Source organism: Chaetodon trifascialis, chromosome 18 (assembly GCF_039877785.1).
Source record: "Chaetodon trifascialis isolate fChaTrf1 chromosome 18, fChaTrf1.hap1, whole genome shotgun sequence".
NCBI classification, from domain to species: domain Eukaryota; kingdom Metazoa; phylum Chordata; class Actinopteri; order Chaetodontiformes; family Chaetodontidae; genus Chaetodon; species Chaetodon trifascialis.
In genome coordinates, this window is record NC_092073.1 from 17,888,273 (window position 1) to 17,911,559 (window position 23,287).

The following is a 23,287-nucleotide window of genomic DNA, read 5'->3' on the forward strand; positions in this document are numbered from 1 at the left end:
TGGGTTACAGAGAACACATGTATAATTATCAGCCACAAACCACGAGCAGTTTTTATGTGATTTTATTTTCAGACATTCACCAAATCACACCAGTGGCATGCAGAACAAGTACAGCACTTTACGTTGGTTAGATGTAAATATACAGAGACGATCCGATATGAATGTTTTGCCATTTTGTCAGTGGACAGTTCAGTACTGAGGGAAAGTGATATTCATTGAAGCAACAGAGGGGAAGATGAAAGCATTAATAATAACAACACAGTGAGTGCATGAGTCCATATCACTTTTTCATCTCCAGGATTCCACTTCCTGGTCCGCGCCTCTTCGCACTGCAGATGTTGCAAAACTGCACCCCAGGAATCTGAGCCGGAAAGAGAGGAAAGATACAAGAGCCTCATCACAGGACACCCAAATTATGTTTGAGATTCGTTGAGATGCAAGTGGAGAGAGAAATGAACGACCAAGGGGAAGTTACTCACTGAAGATGGTAAACATTCCTTGTGGAACATGTGTCTGCAGTGAAACACCACCACACTGAAGGGCTTGGCCATGTCTGAAACACATGTGAGAAGCAGAAAATTAGCAACAAATACCTTTAAAATGCAATACAACATTAAAACACATGGAAGTGCATGGAAAACCCACCTGAAGGTAATATAGTAGCATGGCACGACTCGCAAATGTTCTCCTCTGAAAAGAAAAGCAACACATGCATGAGCAGAGATTAAAATGACTTCATGTCCACTGCTTCTCAGGAACGCTAAGACAAGCGCACCCACCGTCGACCCTGACTCCTCTCATCTGTGTTCGGTGCATCTTCTGGAGCAGAGAGAGGGAGTCGGCCACCAGGATCTTCTTACATCCTTCCCTCAGAAGAATCTTAGAAACAAGAAATCAAAGAGCTGCTTAAGAGACTAAACATGATGCAATTTCTTATTAATTCCTCCTCTGAAATGACTAATTATTGCTAGAGTGACACATTATTTCCAAATAGAGCTGCAGAGCTTATACAATCCAAACAAATAAGTTATATAAATATAAATTATACTTGTCTATAATTACAGTAAAAAACATTCACTAATCGTTATGTGTTTGTAAAAAACACTTTAAATGTCTTGTTTCACTTAGACTGAAGCTGCAGTATATAAAACAGAGCCACTTGGTCTTTTGCTGATTTTTAAGTATTAATGCCGCCTCAACTGACTATATTGGCACCCGTGAGATTTTAGTTTTACTCAGGCGTTTAACCCATTCTTGTGCACTGAATTATTTACTGCTGGTTTCACCTTTATTTTCAAAGTTAAACTAGTGAAGAACAGTTTCACATCTGTGCTACATTCAGTCATCTGTAATCCAAGTGAGAGAAGCTGTGAGTTTATTTCTGAAGCTAATCCAAGAGGGACATGTCTAACCTGTAGGTTGTAGTCCTGGAGGATTTTGACCAGTGAGTCTCTGAGGTTTGGGATCTCCATGCCCTCTTTAATGCGATGGATGAGCAGGATGGGATCCACATGAGTACCGATGTTATTAAGGAGGCCGGTGATGAACGCTGGGGAGACGACGGCAGACAGACGGAAAGAGAGGAATATCATGAAAGTGAATAAATGACAGAGAAAGATAGAATCAAACAAAATGAGAAGCAGAGGATTAGATGAACAGATCAGCAGGAGGCTGAATCATACGTGGCTTGTCGATAGAGTAAGAGATGAGATCCTCCCAGAGCTCTGCGTCGTCCTGCTCTTTTGCAAAATCTATGGCCTTGTCCACGTCCTCCAGCTCCTCCATGATCATCTGCAGAGCCCGTCTGCAGTTCCCCATCCGGCCTGGGAGCAACATTCGCTGGATTAGCTTCCCTTAAATCATTTCCAACACACTGAAAAGTAGGACCTGAACTACCACTTACTGAGCAGGAAGACGGTCTCCTCTACGAAGTTCCTCTGCTGACACACCTCCAGAGCCTGAGAGACACAGAGGAGACAGCGTCATTCATGTCTTGCAGCTTCCTGAAGCTGCAGCAGGATGAAATGTAAGAATCGTACCTTTTCGAGCGGGCAGTGCGTGCTGTCTCTCAGGAAAGGTAAGAGATTTGGCCGGTCATACTCGGCATACAGGCCGATCTGTCTCTCGTGGTATTTCTGGCCTTTGTGGTGGTCCCGCTTGAACAGTTTATGGAGATACTGTGGGGGGAAAATATGAGGCAGGTCAGTTCTGAATTCAATTTTGCGAGCTAATTTGGTTATATTTAAAGTCATACACATCTCAACTCACCACATGCAGGAGCTCGGGCCTGTCCGCCAGCTCCTCCACCACCCTGTCAGTCTGAGAGCGCCGAGAGGAGAAAGAGGATCAGCAGCAGCGGATTTTAATCAAATCCTCAAAGAAAGAAGCCAGGTACACTTACCGATAACTTGTCTTCATTGTCCAGAAGCATGTCAACAGCTTTCTAACAAAGTGAATTAGGAGAATATATCACAAAGATTCAGACACAGCGAGGCTGTTGGTGACGACATTTCATGAGCGATTTGACAGAAACACGTCAGGAAACTTGGCTTTCACCTCTTTGTCGAAGTCCATGAGCAGAACGATCTTGTCCTCTATGGAGGAGAAAAGGTTGTGTTTGTGGATCAGCTGGTAAACATCTTTGTGCCTCAGTCTCAGGTAGATCTCTAAGGCTCTGTCGTACCGCTGGTCGTAGGTGTACCTGCAACAGCATCGAACAGCAACAGGCTGCTTCATGACAGTGGATTTTGGATTTGGATTTATTCAACTTTTTAAGTAATTCATGTGTTAAGATCACTCACAGTTCAGCCAGCGTGGTGAGCAAAGTTCTGTTGGTGGGGTCCCTCTTCAGGTGGTCTGTGACCGCCTGAACAATGGCCATGTTATTGTACAGCTCTCCAGGCCACTCACGGATCAGTGTGGCAAAACCCTGCGTGGACAGCACGGGGGGCGGGACAGGCCATGAGCTGACGCCCAAACGATGGATTAACACTGAATTCTGTCACAGGACGTCGAGACTAAAGTACCTCATAATCAGTTTTGAGAAACTCATGTAAGATCATTTCATAGATGGCCGGTCTGAGACGCAGATCCCCTCTGGGCAAATACTGACTGATGGCCTGGAATCGGAGAGAGGTGGTGCAATATTGATTAGAGACTGACACTGTGAAAAAAAAAAAGACAGCAGACATCTGAGCCAGAGCCCCTGACCCACCTTCAACTGTCCGATGGTCTTGAACCTGTACACTTCATTCTCCCACAGCTCCATGTTTTTTCCAAGAACCTTTTGACACTTCCTGCATTCAGAAAAAAGTTCTCAAATCATTCAGAGGAAAAAAAAGAGTCTGTTTTTTTTTTTTTTAACTCTGTTAGCTGTGGAGATGCTTGTGGCTCTGTGTACAATTTTAAATAAAGATTTGAGTGAAATATTCTCCCTTTTTACTGAAGCCTGATTCCAAAAAAGTTGGGACGCTGTGTAGAAACTTAATAGAAAACACGCTGGGACAGGAGCAACTAAAGACTGGAAAAGATGTGGAACGCTCCAAAAATATCTGTTTGGATCATTCCACAGGTAAACAGGTTGATTGGTAACAGGTGAGAGTATCATGATTGGGTATGAAAGGGGCATCCTGGAAAGGCTCAGCCTACGTTTACAAGTAGCAGGGTATTTTGGAAAACGGATATTTTGGCCCCTCCGTTTTCAAAAATTAAATCGTGCACACAACATCGTTTTCAAAAATGTTGTCGTTTACATGAACCTGGATAAATACGCCGTCGAGCGCCATCATAACTATGCCAAACCTATGGGCGCGAGTGTAAACATAGGTCACTCACGTGACGTTTCAGAACCTAAAACGCTGTTTAACCCTGTTTACATGCCAACACATAACCGGCGTTATCAGAAATCTCCACTTTGGCCGGAGTTTTTAAAAATGATCGTTTTCCGTTAAAAAAAACGAGAGGCCAAACCGCATGAAAGCATATGCGATTTCCCTAAGTGTAAACGTAGCCTCAGTCGCTCATAAAATTAGATTAGATTAGATTAGACTTTACGGTCATCATCAGAGTGCAACACAGAGACAACTAAATGCAGTTTAGCATCTAACCAGAAGTGTAAATAGTCATAATATCCAAAAAATATAAATACATGTAAGTAATGCAAGTGGCATGAAGTATAAGCAGTATGAACAGTATGAGGTAGGTGCAGGTAGGGCAAGTAATTTCCATGAAACCATAAAAACATGTGCAACAGGTGGTAAGTGGCAGTGCAGTAAAAGTAAAAAGTGTAAGTGAACAGATGACAAGCGAGGATGGAGTGAGGCTCACCACTTTGTGAACACATGACTGTATGAGGGATATTACCACACGGGCTCAGGAACACTTTGTGAAGCTGTTTAACTGCTTAAAATGCAAAGTCTCTGTAATCTGGACCCTGAGGAGTTTTTCAAATATCAGATATGTACAACTTATCAAATGGATAAGCGTGCTGTACATCTGCAGGACGTCAAACATACCTCGCAGCGCTGTCATAGTCTCCTTTCTCCACTAAGTGATTGATGTAAGCCATCCCAATTTTCTGGACGTCATGTCTCTTGATGTTTTTGAAGCTGATCTCTGCAGCCATCAGTGCCTCCTGTCACAGTCAGACCACAGTAGCAGGACACACAGTTAAAACTGCAGACTGTAACCTTTTGCAACCTTCATAAAATCCAACCACACAAACCTCATATTTCTTCTTTTCAAGCAGCCAATCGATGTGGTCATCCTGGTCTCGCTCCTTGGCCACCACGATGTCTTTGGGACTGATGATGTAGAAGAGCGACTCTCCCTCAGAGTGCTCTGTTAATGAAAATACATTTATGCCTCTGCGTATTGCGCATTACAGCTGACATTTGATAGTCGATGCATAATGCAATCAGAGCGCAGCAAAAGGCCGCCTGACATTTCTGCGAGGGCTGTTTTTATAGTCTCACCGAGGCGGTAGTCTCTGCACTCGTTGTCTTGGAAGTTGCGCACAGTCAGCGCATCAGACGAGATCTCCTCACAGCTCTCGGGGAGAGGCTGGATGATGTCGAGGCGAGGCCGCGCCCGAAACTCCTCGTCCTGCACGCGCACACGCACACAATGAGCAAAAGCATTCACGCCACATTTGGCCCTTTAATGGAGGGGTAAAGGAAGTCATCAGTACCATGTGATCAGAGTTCTCCTTCACGAAGTACAGGGTGACGAGCTGATCTGCCAGCGGCGCCAGACCACTGATGAAAAACTCCGTCTCAAACGCAGACACTGTGGGAAAACACAGAAGAAGATCAAAGATACTACAAATATATCTCGTTATAATGAATTTAATCTACAGCTGCAACACTTAGTCGATTAGTTGTCAACTATAAAATCAATCTCCACATATTCTGATAATCAATTAATCGTTTCGAGCAACTTTTTAAGAAAAAATGTCCAAATCCTCTGATTCCAGCCTGTGAAATGTGAACATTTTCTAGTTTTGTCACTCCTCTATGACAGTAAACTGAACATCTTTAGGTTGCGGACAAAACAAGACATTTGAGGACGTCATCTTGGACGTTTTTCAGTGGCACCGTCACGACATTCTATACATCTGTCTCCTCATCTTCAAAATATCAGCCATTTTTTTTTTATCTACAAGGCCATTTAGACTTAACACAACCAGAACGTGAGCTCCTGTTTGACTCTATCATCCTCTGCTGACATACCAGTTGCTCAAATGTTCCTGCATCATTATCACTCACACAAATTCCTGTGCATTTATCACAGTAAACAGACAAAGTGACCTCAATCACACTTTTCCCTTATCTTTGTTAATCTGGGACCCTCGTACTATATTTTTCAAAGCCTGTCTTACTTTGTATTTCACTTCACTATTGCAGTTGCCTGTTTTCAGTTCATTATTACATAAATGTGCAGTGTATTTCATACCTATTTCCACGTAGCGGCTGGGCAGATCTCTCATTTCAGTAGGATTTCGCTCTTTCACAACACAAATCTGAGAAAAAATAAGGAAATTACAGAGAGTCGGACAAACTGGAGTAGCATCTGTAATGAATTTAGACAGAAAAGCAGCTAACCTTAATGGACGTCCCCCAGCCAACAATGAGAGTGGTGTTGTCTTTCCAGCACAGGCTGCATGGGTACATGTCAGGCCTCAGACTGACGTTGTCCCGCAGCACGTTTGTGATCCGCTGTTTCGTACTGATATCGTAGATTTTAACTCCCTAAAAGAAGCCAGACTTTTAGTATTTTCACAGTCAGTGTTGCAGCTTTAATTGGCGTCTGTGCCTGATCACTCACCACATTGTTAGCCCAGGCGATGAGGTTCGCTCTCCACTGGATATTAGTGATGGAGCCCTCGCCTTCATGGAGAACAGACGTCTTCCAGCGGTTCAGCCAGTTTCTCTCATACAGAAGCAGCTTTGGGAGAGAAAACGGGAAAATATTTAACAATGCACAGCAACTGAGGGGTGCAGTCGTGCAGCTCAGCCTACAGAGGGCAGTAGATGAACAGCACATTGCACAGGAGCAGCCGGTCAGGAGCCGCGTCTGCAAAAGGTGGAAACAGCCTTGAAGATTTAACTCAAAGTGCCTGGAAGTTTCTCATTCATTCTGCAAATGATGAGGTGAAACCTGATTTTTTGTCCTTACATGGAGATCTTAATTCCACTTCAGAGCATTTAGGCACAAAGACAATGAAGACAGATTGCTCATTTAGACTCCGTCTGAGTGGGAAAGCTTCACATCAGCTGCACATTCAGTGGTGAGAGAAGTAATTTTACAGTTTCACATGGTCGATGTAATTTGCAAGTAGGAGACTGCGTGAAAGCCATAAAGAAAGGGTTGATGCATTACAAGCTTGATTTCATACATCCTTCTGCCTCTCATCACAATAGCTACACACCATTTCTTGTAGCCGCTGCAGGTGGCGTACAGCGACAAGTATTTAAGCACATTATGCTTTCATGCTCTGTATATTTACTGTCATGAAGCTCAGCGAGAGTGCTGTGCGAGGTTTGCGTTTCTCACCACAATGCAGTGTGGCATCAAGGCGGCCGCAGAACAATTTAATAAATTGCAGTTTAATGCTCAGGCCTTGTATTGTACGTACCGCAGAGGACAAAGCCAGTCATTCACATACTCTGCATTGTTGCTGTCCTGACTGTACACACTGATACAAAATAGCCCCGCAAAAAGCTGCATAATATGACCAAGGATGCTGAGAGGAGGTTGTATAGGCTCTTTAATTCAGCAGTTGGGCTATGTTAATAAACAGTTTGCTCTACAAAGAGATGATATGACAAAAGAACTGTGGAGACAAAATTGAATTTCCTTTGACAGGATGTGGCTCCCGTTGAGGCTTATTGATTTTCATCACAGGCACATTGTGGAGGCCTTCACAAGTTGGAACTGAGAGGAATCAGCGGCAATTGAAAGAAAATGGCAAAGTAACACTAACAATGGGGTTTCATAAAAAAGTTGTTTTTCCTCACCCGTGTTGTATAAATGTCAGTGTACTTTATTTACGGATGGTTTTGCAGTGACGCTACTTCCGAGCAGTTTATAGTTGTGTACAGTAATTGGCGTGTTGTAACAGGTAGATGGTTTTACTTCCAAAAACACAAAATGACAAATCTAATGTGTAAGATACTTTCCACCTTCCGCAGTGACATACCTCTCAGAGAGAGCTTTCAGGAAAGAGATCACTGTATGCGCCCGGAAATCCTAAGACTATGTACCCTCTTGATAATGACATCTACTTGCTGTGCTTGTGAAGCATTGCCTTTCAAACACTGTTGAGCGAACAGCACTTTGTGAAAATGGGCAGCTCTCCCGAGAGCACTCCAGCAAGGAGACAGGAAAGTAAGAGCCTTTCACACCAGACAAAGGCAGGCGCATCGCCTTCAGCCGAGCCAAAGTGAGGAGGTTTGCGGGATTAGGTTTCACTCGGACACAATCAGGATGAATTATTGTGGTGGGAAATGTCTAAAACTGTACATAATGACTGGCAAAGTAAAAAAGTACGACTCAGACTTACCTTGTTGCCCCCAGTGACAAACTGTTTGTAGTTTGATCTGGTGAACTGAGGGTGTAACGCCACCACCTGCAAAGCAAGACACGACGGGCAGATTAGGCTGCATAGTTTTTACTGTTTAGGAGAGTCAAAACGAGATCTCTCATGATGTTTTATGCAGGTAACAGTGAACAGACGCAGGCTAAGACGCTCAAAGGGAAACTTCAGGGAAAACTTTTCAACAACTTTTCAACGCTCCGCCAAGTAGTTACTTTTCAATGTACCCCAGGTTTTAACAGATTTGGGGAAAACTGCCTTTTCCTACTATGCCCCATGGGCTTGGAATAATCTGCAGAAGGACCATGGATTAGAAACACTCATATCGATGAATACATTCAAGGGCATCATAAAGAATGTGGTGACGGAGACATGTGCTTGTTTTTCTTGAGAGGTCCGCTCCGCTATGTTCTTGTTGTTTTATTGTGGAATATGTATGTTTTTTGTTTGTTTGTTTGTTTGTTTGTTTAATATGTCGCATTTGTTGCATTTTAATATGTTCTGACTGGCTGCTACCTTGGCCAGGTCTCTCTTGTAAAAGAGATTTTGAATCTCAATGGGACTTCCTGGTTAAATAAAGGTAATAATAATAAAAATAATAATAATAATAAAACTTCCCTCCTCTAGTGTTTCCAAGTGGTATTACTGTCGTCGCCTCTGTCGTAAAGACGAACAGTTCGCTTTCTGTTTTCCACAAAGCCCAGCGACTACCAACAACACAGGGCACGCTGCATTCATTTCCAGATTTCCATGAAACAACAACTCTTTGGAAATAAGATGAAAGAAAGAAGCTCACTGAAGAGGCGAAGATGTCCTCATTTTAAATGGAGTAATAACACAGTTTGAGTGTTGCTTCATGCAAACAAGTAACTACAGCAGGTGTTGGTGTCAGGGTGGAGGGGGCAGTAGGTGTAACGTTAGGGGAAAAGTGTGAGTTTATCCCTTCACTTCCTCCATAATGGAGACAAAAAAAGCAAACTGGGTTGTTTTCATTATATTTTATGTTCTTACTGAATGAAAGAAACTGCACAGCAGAGACGAAGATAACAGAGTATTTTCTGACAGTTGACTTTCAGATGAACGACTATGTTGACGCACAAGCTTCTGGGGAGCCAATCTAAACGCTGCTGGTGTCATTATTCTATCGCCATGACACTGTGCGATCGACATTTACTTCACAACGACACATTAAAGCCGAAAACTTCCACTGCCAGTTTCAGTTTTCAGAAAATTCGCCGTCAACTTACTTTGATGGGACAGTCAAAGTTCTCGTGGAAGCCCTCTCTTGTATAGAGACCAAACACCTGAACCTGGAACAAAGATGAGACAAGCAAAGGTGAATAACTCAAAATTTCTCATTTAATTGCTGCCTCTGCAACTATCCGAGTCCAGCGGGGGGAATTGTGGCGAGAAAAGACTTTGATTGGCTCCCTGCTCCTCCGCTGGGTCACCAATTAGTGGACAAGTTGATTCTTTGAACCCCGCAGGGTTTAGAAACAGAAGTCCACGTCTTGGTCTCGACCACGGCCTCAGTTGGCTACAACAAACCCTAATGTACCATTAAAGTCCATGACACCCAGTCTGAGGCCCAAAAAAGAAGGCTTTTTTTATTTTTAAAGTACAGGAATAATATGAAACTCTGATGCAATCTCTTTTCCGAACCGCACCAACGATTAAGGATTAAGTTAGATTTTCAAAGGATTAACAGCCAACTGAATTGGTTGAGGGCAAACAATTGCTGTAGCATTGATTTTAATTGTCTGCTCCACTTTTTGTGCGACAAGATCTTGTTTTTGCCACCAGAGTGCTAGAAGCAGGGGGAGGGTGATATCAGAGAGCATATCTTGACTGCGAAATCCATGAAGGATGGTGGTAATGATGAGAAGAGACAAGATAACAGCAAGGTGGAGAACATGGAGAGGGTATCCATAGACGCCTGATGGCTGACTGACAGCTCAACGGATCTGAGTGCAAGCTTTTCCCCTACTCTTCAAAATTGGTACAAGCTTTTTATAAATTCCCGCATCATGAAAAAAATATGGGTTTATGTGTAGATACGAAGACGATAAAACTTCAGGTTAATGCTCCGACTGTGGGAGAACTGCCTTCTAAAAATTCACCGCCAAGCAGCTCCAGTTCCACAGCATTAGCATAAAGTTGAGCACTGATAAGATGAGTTTTATATGAATCTGAGGATGAATTATGAAAGATGAAAAACACTGATTGGTGATCTTTTTTTTTGCTGCAGGCCCAGGGATCAGTACCCGGCGCTGATGAGCGGAGAGATCTCACCTTCCCATCCTCGGAGCAGATGCCCACATGCTCTCCACTTTCATCCAGACTGATCTGGTTGATCTTCACTGAACTCTGCGGAGACACAATATCGAGGCATCTTTTTTTAGAGGTGGGCGAATATCTTTGTGGCCGGCCAAATGTTGCTGGCTGACATTTTACCCCGCTAAGTGAAATGCCAGAAAGAGCGAAAAGCACAAAATTTGAGTATGTAATGGATGCGTAGTCCTGTATGTGTCAACGTATAGAGCGTGGCATTAACACTGTGAAGGTTAGGGGGTGTCAATTCACTGCTGATGCTTTCATGACACTATGGGGCTCTTTACATAAAAAGGATCATCCAAATGGCATAAATCATGGCAAATGTTACTTAAAAACCATCCCCAAAGGGTTGACTGTGCCTCTGTGTAGACGAAAGGAGAAAAAGTTTCTTTTTTTATTATATATTTACAGTCACTCTAGTGCATTAGCTTCACCTGGGTGTTTGGCACACATTTAAAATCCTTTTCTGCTTCTCACTGAGTTCTGACCAATTCATTTTGAACCCAGCGGCATCTCCTCTATTCAGGTAAACGCCTTCCTTGTTTCTTTCAGGCACTGACTGATAACTGGCAGTGAGTTTCGGTGAGTAGCACTTGAATCAATGTGCTCAGCAGGGACGCCGCAGTTAGAAGCACGAGTGCAGGTACATTAATGTAAAGCTGTCCCTTTGTGTCGGCCAAATCAGCCTTGATTACTGATGGTTTTTTGACTTGCAAATTGAAATTATTGTTCAGGACTCATTCCCTTCAGGTCAAGTGAGTTCAAATACGTGGAGGAAGTAAAACATTGGGACTAAATCAGATCATTGCTGCTTAGAAATCCAACAAATGTGAAGTTTTAAACTGACAATATCAATGATTACATTGACATGATTACATGATTAATCATTACATGATTAACACTGTGTTCATTGTGGTCTGTGAAAAGGGATTCTGCCTTTCAGGACTGGAAACATGCTTGTTTGCTTTGTTGCAAAGCGTTACATGAAAAGATTGATACCACTCATGTCTGTGCGCCACATATGAAGCTGCAGGCAGCCTGTTAGCTCAGCTTAGCATGAAGACTGCAAACAGGGGAAACTAGCACCTCTAAAGCTCACTAAAGCCTCTTCCACACCGGATAAAACCCCACTAACATCTGGCTTTTGTCTTCAGTGGGAAAGGGTACAATCAGCATTCATTCCCAGGTCAAATGACTGCAGGAGTCGCGGGTATTTATCAGCTCTAGCTCCAATCGGCAGTGATGGAAACATGTCACCTGGGTGGACGCGTTCATTTTCGGCACTTGTCTGGTGCGATGGTGATGCAGGTCGCAGTTCCGGACATTCAGCTCGTAACACTCGGTTTCCATCTCATCATCATCTCATGAAAGATATAAAAGTGTAACCACCATAATATTGTCACTGGCCTCTACGCTGCTAAGCTAACCAGCTAGATACCAGCAGATATCCTGCATGTAATGGACAGACATGAGGGTGGTACAGATCTCATTTGACTCTTTGCAACAAAGCAAATAAACACAAGATAGTGAATAAGTTTATTTCCCAAAATGTCAAACTCGTCCTTTAATACTAATCCTCACTGTTGTCAAGGGAGACACTGATGACTCTTGAGGCCCCTATGAGTCCAGACAGTGAGGCACTAGGATACATTTATATTGACACATATGATAAGTATGATTCGATATGACATTTGAGAATTAGCATTTAACACAAAGTCCAGCAGAGCCTCATTATTTGGTCATAAACAACAGTAATGGACAAATCAAACCTTTGACCTGATGGTGGCGCTAGATGAACAGTCAGAGGATGACAAGTCATTAGCATTATTTATTGTTTGAACATTAATAACACATCATATAATTAATCATATTAGCATTCGTCCTTAGCATAGCTAACAGCAGGACGATGCTTTTAATGTACTCACAATTTCAAACTTCTGAGTCACATTTCCTTGAACGTCCAGCAGGAACACCTTTCCAAAATGAGTACCTAGGGCAAGAAACTGAAAGGGGACAAAAATTAATGCCACGTAAATCGACCCAGAAGACACTGGAAGCAAATTCAGGATTTTGGTAAAAACGTTGTGCTGATGAAGGCTGTGGAAGAGGATAAAAAAAATACTTTGGGGAGCTGGAGCGACATGGGCAGAGTGGGGATTGGGTGGGCTTGGAGGCAAAACTGTGAAATTGCAGGGGGTGGAAAAGCCCTATTTATTAAAGCATACAGTGTGAAATGGCATTTTTTTTTCTCAAATTAAAATGCTTAAGCATAATAAATGCACTGTACATCTGACTTCTTCCCATGCTCCCCATGCAACCCCATCACATCCCTGCCCAGTGCAGAGCCATTATTTCTGCTGAGCAGCAACTGGTTTCTGTGTCTTGTGCTTCAACAAGAGTGCATGTGCGAATTTATGTGTGTGTGAGGGAGTCCGCTGGGACAAAAAAATTATAGAAACCGGGGGCTTTTGGCATTAGATTAAGTGTGTGTTCTTCCACCCCAGCCCCTGCTCCATGCCCTCCTCCTAATCCCCCTCCCTTCTAGACCAGCATGTGGATGTGCGGCGAGCCCACCATGCTTCAGTGCAGTCTATAATGAAATGCTTATATTTACAGGCACAGCTGAGCATGTCAGACAGAGCCCCTGCAATCTCCCCAAATAAAATAACCAAAAATAAATAAATAAAGGGTTCAACCCTGTGAGGCGGAGCGACTTTTAAAGGGATTTATCAGAATGGAATTGTTCAAATGAAATTCCGATTCAGACACTTAAAATATGAGGCAACATAAGGCAATATGTGCTGTCGGTGGCTTTAAGGTTGTGGGAGGTTGCCGCGGCGGAGGGGGCTGGTGTGACCACACAGGTAGCTGGATGGCAGAAGGTACACAGGCACAGAAATCCCAGGAAGAAAGACAGTCAGATCAAATTGAGAATTTCAGCAAAGCAATGTCTCTCGCTGTGGCACGGTTGCTATTTTAAGGTTAAAAAAAAAAAGAGGGGGGACCAAATCCTCAAAGTAAAAATAAATAAATGAAAATCAATAGCGGTTAATAAAACATCAGCTGAGGAGACATAACTGGTGGTGACTTTTGCTCTGCTCAGGCGTGCATGTGTGCTGCCGGTGCCACAACGATTAACCATCTGGCCGAGAGTGGCCCTCTTAAAAATATCAACATTGGACAAACAGAGGAGAGGAGCGAAAAAAAATGTGAGAGTGGGAATAAAAAGAGGAGAAGACAATGGCGCCTGGTGTCTTCTGGTGTGCCTCCCTGAGAGGAAGAGCAGGGGAAGGTGAGAAAAGAATGGGCTGCCGGTAGAGATTGAACAGAGGGGATGAAAACCAACTTTGAAGAGGACATCTCTCAAATGCGTACATAAACAATGTGAAATCTGTACTTGAGACGGCTGGACTTGAGGCTGAAATGCCCTTGTGGGTGTTGGATTATAACCTCTACCTTGTCATGGACGGTCATGCAGCTGGCGGCATCCTTCTGGAGGATTTCTGTCACCCCATTGGAGAGCCTCTCATACTTCAGCTTGGGCTCCTCCTCGCTGTCCTCCTCCTGGTTGAGAAAGCAGACTTGTAAGATGTGCTCTGACTGTGACGCACCCTGAAAGGTGTTGATTACAACCTCTTACGATGTTATAGTTCACAACGTGCTTTGAAAGCCATTGACAAAAATCCTTCAGGCAGTAAACTGAAATATACAAAATGCCCACTTCAAGTCATTTAAATCCTGCGCTCTGTCTTTTTAAAAAAAAAAAACGACTGAGAAGTTGCAAGTCATCTTAAAGGCACTCTGTGGAGTTTTTGATCACCAGTGGCGCTATGGAGCAATGTTTTTATGTGTGGGTCCCTGTGTAAGGATGCAGGTATTCTGATTTATGTTTGTTTAGCACTTTTCCACTGATTGACAGACAAAAAAAGCAGTGAAGAAGAAAACAGCTTGGTAGTTGACATGAACATACACAATTCATAATTTTAAATACACGGAAGAAGGAACCTTTAAGTCCACTACACTTAGCATGAGCTTCATCAAAACATCAACTCCTCACATTTGAGACCTAAAAACTACAGAATATGTGGTGCTTTTGCTTGAAAAATGACTGAAATTATGAACAAATGATCAAAATTGTTGTTATCAAAATAGTTAATGTTCTGTTGATGGAGCTATTATTTCGCTTATTCATCATTCATCATCATTCAATTCATATTTTACCAATGAATACATTTTGGGAGCCTGTTTTTACATCCATACTCAAGGCCAATCCCTCATGTATTCTGGTCTCTTGTATCAGGAGATACATGCACAAAGACAAATTTCCATTAACTTGCATGAAGTAAGCCATTCAGTTATTTTGTCACGAGACCGTTCATCCCCTGTGACATACATGAATTTAGTCATTTCATAAAGCGAACTTAAGCTATTCTACACTTTGCAGCGTGAGCCAACATTTGCGGCCAGTCACAGCCCGAATATTACTCATAATTCAGTTTATAACCAATGCTGCACAGTCTGTGGCTGCCCAGAGGGTGCATCAACTCAAAACATTGTCTGCCATTATGTGCTACTGGGTTGGAGGTGGGGGACAATAGCGTGGAAAAAATGTTATTTTCAAAAACAATCCTTTCCCACTCAACAACGCCATATCTAGGCTATTTCCTGTGTATTCTGGTTGTGAGATTTCTGATGCGAGGGCATTTGTCACGGGTTTCAAAGGTGTATCAAACAACAAAGGCAAACTTCATCCCCAGAGAGAAACTACCCATTTTCAAACTTTTGCCATTTCTTGTAAGTTGCCTTCTGTTTTGTCAACTACTGAGCTTGTCTTTGTGTTATGTCCATTTTCACCACATTCTTTGCCTATTGGCAGTTCAGATACATCACGCTGGACCAAACCGAGGGCAGCATTCTGCTTTCAGATACACACTGGAGACCACATTAGTCTGACATCCAGGGATGAGAAAAGACGACATGCCCTCTTAAGAAAATAATGAATCATCCTGCCACCCAACCCTCCACTTCTTTCTGCCTTAAACACATCGAGCAGACGGGGGGTGACAAATAACAGGAAAAAGTCTGAATGAATGAGGAGAGAAACTCCACAACTGCAGGTGCTTCTTGGCCTTAACAATCACCTGATCTCAACCCTATGAACAACATCTAAACAAGACCAAGCAAAAACACTCAGAACAAGGCTTACTTATAACTGCATTATGTCAATAATCAGACTAAGTCACAAAGGCAGTGAACGGCGTGTCTCTGACATTCAAGTCAAGTTCTTATCCTGCTCATTTCTTCTGTGAGTAGCAGAGAAAGAGCACGCAGGCGCTCGCTGCCTTTATCCTGCGAGGCTGCTGTCAACCAGGTAATGGCAGACACCAGGAAAGCTAAATTATGTTGCAGCATACTAAGTAAATAATCAGCTGCTTGTCACCACTTGGATGAAACACAATCTCACAGGCCCCAGTGCTTTTTCCTCCTGTGAGCGTCCGTGTCCGACAGCACTGAACACACTGTCCACGGACAGAAAACAGGATGTAAGAGCTCTTTCTATTCACAAGCCTGGGATTTTCCCCTTTTCCTCTCGCTCACTCTTAACTGTTTTCTTCTGAGAGGTGCAAGCGTCCGCTGCAACCTTTCCCTGATAATTCATCCTATTGTCTGCTTCCTATACCGACAAACTCCTTCCTTCCTGCCAGGCTGATGTGTAAAGCCATATTTTATTTAGCCTACTTGTGATTCTCAGAAGCACAAGTGTACTGTAACATGCACAAGCTCAGTCATAATATTGATGGATCTGGAAAGCTATCTGTAATTCATGAGTGTTTGACACCTCTCAAAACCTGACAAAGATCCTTCTGGGATGGAGCTGGGTTTGATGAAAGCTGGCTATGTATTATAGTCCTTTCAGTGGGCAGCGAGCTGAATTTGAGTCCAAGAATCACCCATGCTTGACAGAAGTATGCACACCCCTGTCATCAGCAATATGTTGCTGCTGATACATTTCTAAATCGACATACTGGTGCAACTGCAACACATTTTAAGTGTAACTTTTTAAATTTACCTCCATATAAACACTCTTTGGCTTCTTGTAGGTGAAGTGTTAATGTGTATCTTACCTCAGACTCATCTGTGAATTCCTCACTTTGTTTTCTGCCCTGAATGAAGAGACATTTTAAATAGATTTTAACAATCTCTCGTTAGATGTCTTACTATATTAAAGTACAGCCATATTTAAAGCTTGCGTGCACTAGAATGTAATTTAACTCAAATACAGACTGTGGAGATTAGCCAGGGCACAAGAGCTCCAATATCTAAGTTACAAAAGGCAGCACATAGATGTCAAACTAATCTAAAGCCATTAGCACATATCACGCAAATGTACGCTCTCAAAACGACAAAAAACTGGTAGATAACAAGCTAAATCAAATTAAAAGGCAACTGACAGTGTTCACCGATCATACTTCTTTTTTTATTTTGATGCACATACGTATAAAACATCATCATTAGCCAGCTAACGTTAGCATGCAGTGCTCACCTGCTCCTCCACTTCCGCCATTGTTATCAGCTGTATCCGAAAAGAATAGTTATAACATCTTAATACACGTTAAGAGAATACATGTTAAAGGTCCACAACACAGCATTTAGGTTTGTTTCATCTCAAAAATATCCACTACACAACAAAATGATGTTTGTTGTCGAAGCCTGCTTCCTCTGTCATAAGTTAAATCACATGACTGAGACGAAGCCGTGAGGCATTGTGGGTGTTGAAGTCTTTTCTAGAAAATGCCGACACCAACCGTCGAAAGGAGATGTGACAATTAATGACAAAGAACAGGTGATACCTTAATTGTGCTTTTCTTCCCTGTAGTTGTATTTGTCTTAACCTTTCCTGCCTTTTAAATGGCCTTCTGTTCGGTTCTAACTTTGTTTTTTCACTTTTATTCATATTTGAGAGTTAAGTTGTTAGCAAGTTTCTGGAAAAATGTCCTTTCTTAAAATTAACCTTATGTATAAGTTAAGCTAACCGTTAGCCTATTGTTTCTTTGGGATAAAGCTCAAGGTCTACTAATCAAACGGTGCCAAGTACAGGTAGGATATTCTCTAAACCACAAATCATATCTTCACAGAGTTTTATTACACCAACTTCAACAATTTGAAAAGGTGCCAAATCCAATAAATCAATGGTAGACAATTAACAGTTAGCTGATCTTCCAAACTTTCGCCAAGAGGATTTAAGGGCTGATGGCTGCTGAGATGGAAGAAGAACAGAATTCAGGTCCTTTGGTGTTACTAATACATTTACAGTAAGCTATTCAAGTACAGTGTTTGAAGTACCTTTGTGGTACTTTACTGGAGTGTGTTCATTTTATGTTACTTCTCACTTCTTCTCTGTTGCATTTAGTGAGATAAAAGTTATTGTACTTTTTAACCCGCTAGCTGTATTTATCAGACAGCTAGCTACTAAGTAATACTTATACATGATGGTCGTACTGTCATATTTTTGAAATCAGAGTTTGAATTCACTACTTTTACTTTTAGTGGAGTATTTTTAGGATGCTGTGTTGCTACTTCTGCTAACTAGAGGATTTGAATACTTATGTCCTGCAATGTAGTATTAAGCGCTGCATTAATCAATATTAATATACCAATGTACCAAACACAAAAGTACTTAATATGCAGAATGTCCCCTTTTAGGATATTATATTATTATTAGATTTTTTAGTTGATATACCTGCAGCATTAACATTGCAGCAGGTGAAACTCATTTTAAAAATGCATCATACTTTATTTAAGATGATTAAGTTTTGTGTGTAAAAGCTGATTCTGCAAAGTGGAACTGTCAGATGAAAGTGCAGTGACGAGAGTAGTTCACTCTACATTGAAGGGTAAAGTAACAAAAGATGCAGCTTCAACTCAAAATTACATCATGCAGTACTTGAATAAATGTACTGAGTTCCAGCACTTGATGGAACATATAATAAACAAATAAATACAAATTTCAAAATAACATTAAAATGCTCTAGAAGACTGCTTTCATACACGTTACAGATGTCAGTTAACTTTTGGTTTTGCATGTTTCTAGACATTCCTGGACTCGGTGACCACATGAATCCCTCAGATGTTAGTCGACTCTCCTGGTGCTTCTTCATCCTGCTGACAGCTGCTTGCCAGAGTCCAGATGAATGCCAAAGGTATGATTTGCCTCTTCTTTATTGAGATTGTCTCACACCCCCATCTCGCCTCATCCATCCTCAGGAGAATCCTAATGCACTGATACCAAGGGGGAATAATTTTTTTTCTTTACAATCTACTTAGCAATGATTTATTGATTGTGGCTTCCACCCTCATAGAGAATTACCGATCCTTTTTGGGAAATCAGATTTTCACACCTTGCATGAGTGTGTATGTGGCACAGGTCTCCAGAGACTATGTGAGGGGAAGCTGACTTTGAGGAGCAGCGGTGTGTGAATCTCTGTGGTGTCACTACTCTGCTGCCAGCGGTGTGCCCAATGGATAGCCCTGTGATTCTCTGCTGCTCTCTCTATAGTTTTGCATTATTTATTGGTTGATAAATACAGTGTGTGAGCTTGATTTCAATATGTTTTCATTGCCTTTCAAACCTTTAAAACACATGGCTCGCCCACACTCATATCATAAGCATGCAGGAGCCCCTCTAAGCATTTCATAGAATAAAGGGAAAATAATAAAAACAACCCTTGCCCTCATAGGAGGAGTCAGATTAGTGTGCTGAAAGCTTTGATGCTCCAGAATGTCAGCTCCATGAATCGATCTTGCAAAAAACACACACACACCTGACCAATCACAGGCGTCTATGTGTTGTGGACCTGCTGGGCACCATGGTTTACAAGCTTCAAAGAGCTCCTTTTAATACACTGCTTTGATAGCCCTCAGCCTTCACTGACCCGCCGACCATTCACTGGGGAGCATTTTAGTTTTAGTGGAGTAGAGATGAATAACTGCTGATCATATTAATGAGTGTCCAAAAAAAAAGCCCACTTCAAATCTTGACTGCTTATACCACTGGCCTGCTATTCCGAAAGAGTGCATGCAGAGGAAGTAAATTAGCACATCATTTTACAGATGCAATACTGCAAAGGTTTGTATTTCTGATTAGTAAATCACAGAAATGATTAACAGCACTTGCAGACATCTGCATACATAAAGGTCTTTTGGCGAAGTTACTACACAAAAAACCATTTACCATGAGAGAGGGGAACAGTTTGGTTAATAACCCTAAGGGGGAGACAAATCATCATCTACCATACTACATTAGACACTGAGGTCTTGGGATATTTGCCCAATACCGTAGGAAACACAACAGAACAGTTATTCAAAATTGGTATTTTGACTGATATAGTAACACAAAAATGTCATTTTAAAAAATAAAGTAAAGTTGCACTTGTATTTTAGTTTTGAGTTGTTTGAGGTAGTCAGATCAATACTATAACTTTGAGAAAGGCAAGATTTTTCAACATGCTGGTCTTATTTTAGCATACGGGCTGACATGTTTACTGTTTTGGTTTTTTTTTTGTGGAAAACGTTCCTTAAATTCATTGAAGTAAATTTGAATTCAGATTTACTCCTGGAAAACTAAATAAAACATGAGACATCCAACAAAATTTGTATTCTGTGTCTGAGTCATTTGTCTCCAGCAGAAAAACAAATCAGCTAATGACTATATGAATTTATTTTCCTTGTAGCCAGTAGGACACATAGACCAGTGATAATGAGTTTAAAAGAAAGCTGTCGTAGATTGATTGCAGACAATAATTGTATTGTGTGTTGTATTTGTGCTTGGAATACATTTGTTATCTCAGAAAGTCATCTAACCTGATGAGGCAAACACAGAATTTGACGCCGGTACATTACATTGATGTTTATAAGAACATGTGAAACCTGAAAGAGAAGTCTGACACATGGTGGGGTATATTTTGGGTATATTTTAAATCTCATTCTATTTCACAGTGGCTTTTCTAGTTCAGCATTACAGGTGTGCTGAGGCCTATCCCAGCATGCACTTGGCACGAGGCAGGAAAATGGACAGGTCACCAGTGCTTTAGTGAGATTATAAAACTCATATCCTGTGTCCCAGTTTAATGCGACATACTGATGCTGAGCAGGTTTACAATATGCCGTGACTTTCACTGGAGAAGTAAGAAAAGTGTGAACATAAACATCATCATGCATAATTAAAAAAAAGCTTGATTGCAGAAATGAAAAAGAGCAGGGGGGTGGAGGGGGGGAGATTATTACGCTAATTGGCACCTGGTGAGACAGATTGAAGAAGATACTGGAAAATAAAAAATAATTTATGAAATCATTTTGGGTTTTTTTTGTTGAATTGGTATTGTCATCGGCTTTCTAAGGTCAGTTTGTGTGAAAGAAAGTTTCATTTCTGTTGCACAGGACTATGACTATCTTCTTTTTCTTCATTTTTATACCTATGAGCCACAAACTGTAGTCAGACCTCTCAAAAAAAACCAACACACACGAGCCAAATCTCTAGGCTTAGCATAGTGTTTTTCCTGCATGTAATGTCAGGCAGCCAATCACCAGCATTGTTAGATCTTGGTCCGGGCATGCTGCTCACCAATGCTGATGAGATTTACCCCTTAGGTATTGAAATTTGCCACCAAATGACAAGGCAATTTTTTATACTTGATAGTATCTAAACAGATCAGTTGGTGTCATAAAAGTATTGAGCATCAGTACCCAGCACTAACCCTTTGTCAACAAAATGTCAGAAAATTATGAAAATGCCCAAGGTGACGTTCTCACCTTACCCAAAGATATTCATTTTACTCTTTACAAATAAGAAAAGGATCAAATTCTCACATCTGAAAAGCTTGAGCCAACGAGTGTCATGATCTGTTAATACAAAGCAGTGACATATATTAATGATAAATGTAGACTAACTGCAGACTTAGTATGTATGAGTGCAGCTTTCAGGTATTCTGTTTGGGCAGTCCATGTTGAATACTGTTATAAATATTAAAGATCATTGGGAATAACATATTAAAAGCATAACAATATTATGACCATAACAATGATTATTGATGCTTTTTCTCTGTTCAATAACCAGAGGAGCCCTGAGTGTTGGTGTGGAGGGTGTCAGTCTCAGGTTGAAACCCCTCACCCACTGACCCTCATACTGGGACAGCACAGCTAAGAGCGCTAGCTATTAGCATGGATATCTGATGACGCTCGGGACTCTCTGCTAACCACTGATTATTCGGCCACTGGGGACGTTTGGTGAACAGGAGGCAGAGGGGGGATCAAGTGCTTTTTCTTGTTCCTGCAACCTGTTTCTGGGCTGTGGCCAGACCGAGTGAACAGAGAAGAAATGAGACAAACCTTCTCCTTCATGTCTGCTCCCGCCAACCTTCTTAGACACACACAAATGAGCAAACTAGCATTATTGCTTTAACCAGAGGTCCGAGGGTTACTCTAAAAAATGAAGCTAATCCATTAAACATCCACTGCTTAGAATCAGTAATATAATTTGTTATGGTAATTTTTTAAATATCCCTTTTTATTGCGTATTTTTACAATAAGATTACAGTTATCCCATTATGTGTAATTACATTACTCCCTGGCCTTAAATTAATAAACACGCCCAATTTGGTGGCGTGATTGCAAATAGGCAGAGCTAGCTGTTTTGAAATGAAGTAATTAACAGCTGCGTAAGATGGTGAGAGATGTGTTGCCCCCTTATCCTCGAGCCTCAGAGGCCAGGGGAAGATTAGAGCTCTGATCTCATTCCCAGCACTTGTTTGGAGTCTGTCAGGAAGAGAAATGCCAGCATTAGAGAGGTACCGCCACACTCCTGATATGATGAAATAAGGAGAAAAGGGGAAAGGGAAAAAGATGGAGGGATGGACAGAAAGGACCCTGCCCTTCTCTGAAGTGTCAGTAGCTTGTTTATTCTATTTTTCATCGTAGCTGCCGGGGCAAAGATTCCCATTTTTCCTTTATTTTTTTCCCCCACCTCGTAACAAAAACCACTGCTCTCATTTTTTATAGGTCTTGCAAACTCTCTTGCCCCAGCGAAAATTACATTGTGAAACGGTAGAAATTTCAGGGCTGCCTGTGCTCTCCCCTGTCCCTCTGAGCTTTCAAACAGTCAACAGACTGTGAAGAATAAATAATAAAAAACTATTGATTATTTTGATGACTGCAAGATTCAATTAGGTATTAATTTTGCCCTCCAGTGGACCTATCAAGCAACTCAAAGGAGAGGAGGTGGGAGGTGGGGGTGGACCCAAATGCATGCAGAGTGCGGCCAGGCTCAGACAGAGGGGAAAATGTGTTTACCTCGGCGGGCAGAGAGGTGCATTGATGCGCAGTGTCCCACATTTAAGTGCTCCACAAATGAAGCCCTGATGACTAGTGACATTGTTACCAGGGATATGAGTATTGACCAGCTGGCTCACGTTTTTAACGACAGCTTAAACTATTTCTATTGATTAACATTTTCATAGATTATCATGTGTCATATCAAAGAGGGCCGAGCACATTAAAAAGGCCCCTCTGGGCAGGAACTCATCGACCACCCTGAGAGAGGCGGGGGGATGTGTTCATGGGTGCAGGGGCAAGATAAGCCTCACCCCCACTTTTTTCCTGTCTGTGCCTATATACGTGGCGGTCACCTGTCCTTAGCTCAGATACATTTAGGTTGGACTTGATTCATAAATAAGGAAGAAGGCCGTAGTCCTGCTGCTCTGTGTCTGTGTCTCAGAGCCTGAGGTGGGGTGAACACTGTCTGAGGAGCTCTCCAGTCAGGGGACACAAGGGGGAAGAGACAGAGGGAGTGAAGGAGGGAGGGAG

The 23,287-nt window shown here is 42.0% G+C and overlaps 2 protein-coding genes across 2 annotated transcripts in view; one reads left to right on the top strand and one right to left on the bottom strand.

Moving 5' to 3' along the window:
• Positions 1–23,287, top strand: part of LOC139346648 (transcriptional regulator Myc-like) — a 159,675-nt gene that overhangs the window by 18,898 nt on the left and 117,490 nt on the right. The window lies entirely within an intron of this gene.
• On the bottom strand, positions 46–17,197 carry vps41 (VPS41 subunit of HOPS complex). The gene is made up of 28 exons (XM_070985836.1): positions 16,974–17,197; positions 16,555–16,593; positions 13,886–13,993; positions 12,355–12,432; positions 10,388–10,462; positions 9,343–9,405; positions 8,063–8,128; positions 6,325–6,444; positions 6,102–6,248; positions 5,953–6,019; positions 5,189–5,286; positions 4,974–5,103; positions 4,724–4,839; positions 4,515–4,633; positions 3,215–3,296; positions 3,027–3,119; positions 2,802–2,929; positions 2,557–2,701; positions 2,402–2,443; positions 2,269–2,319; positions 2,040–2,177; positions 1,904–1,958; positions 1,683–1,823; positions 1,413–1,549; positions 780–879; positions 646–690; positions 480–553; positions 46–361 (listed from the first exon to the last, which is right to left on the bottom strand). The coding sequence occupies exons 1-28, from the start codon at positions 16,992–16,994 to the stop codon at positions 281–283; spliced, it is 2,559 nt and encodes an 852-aa protein (XP_070841937.1). The 5' UTR covers positions 16,995–17,197; the 3' UTR covers positions 46–280.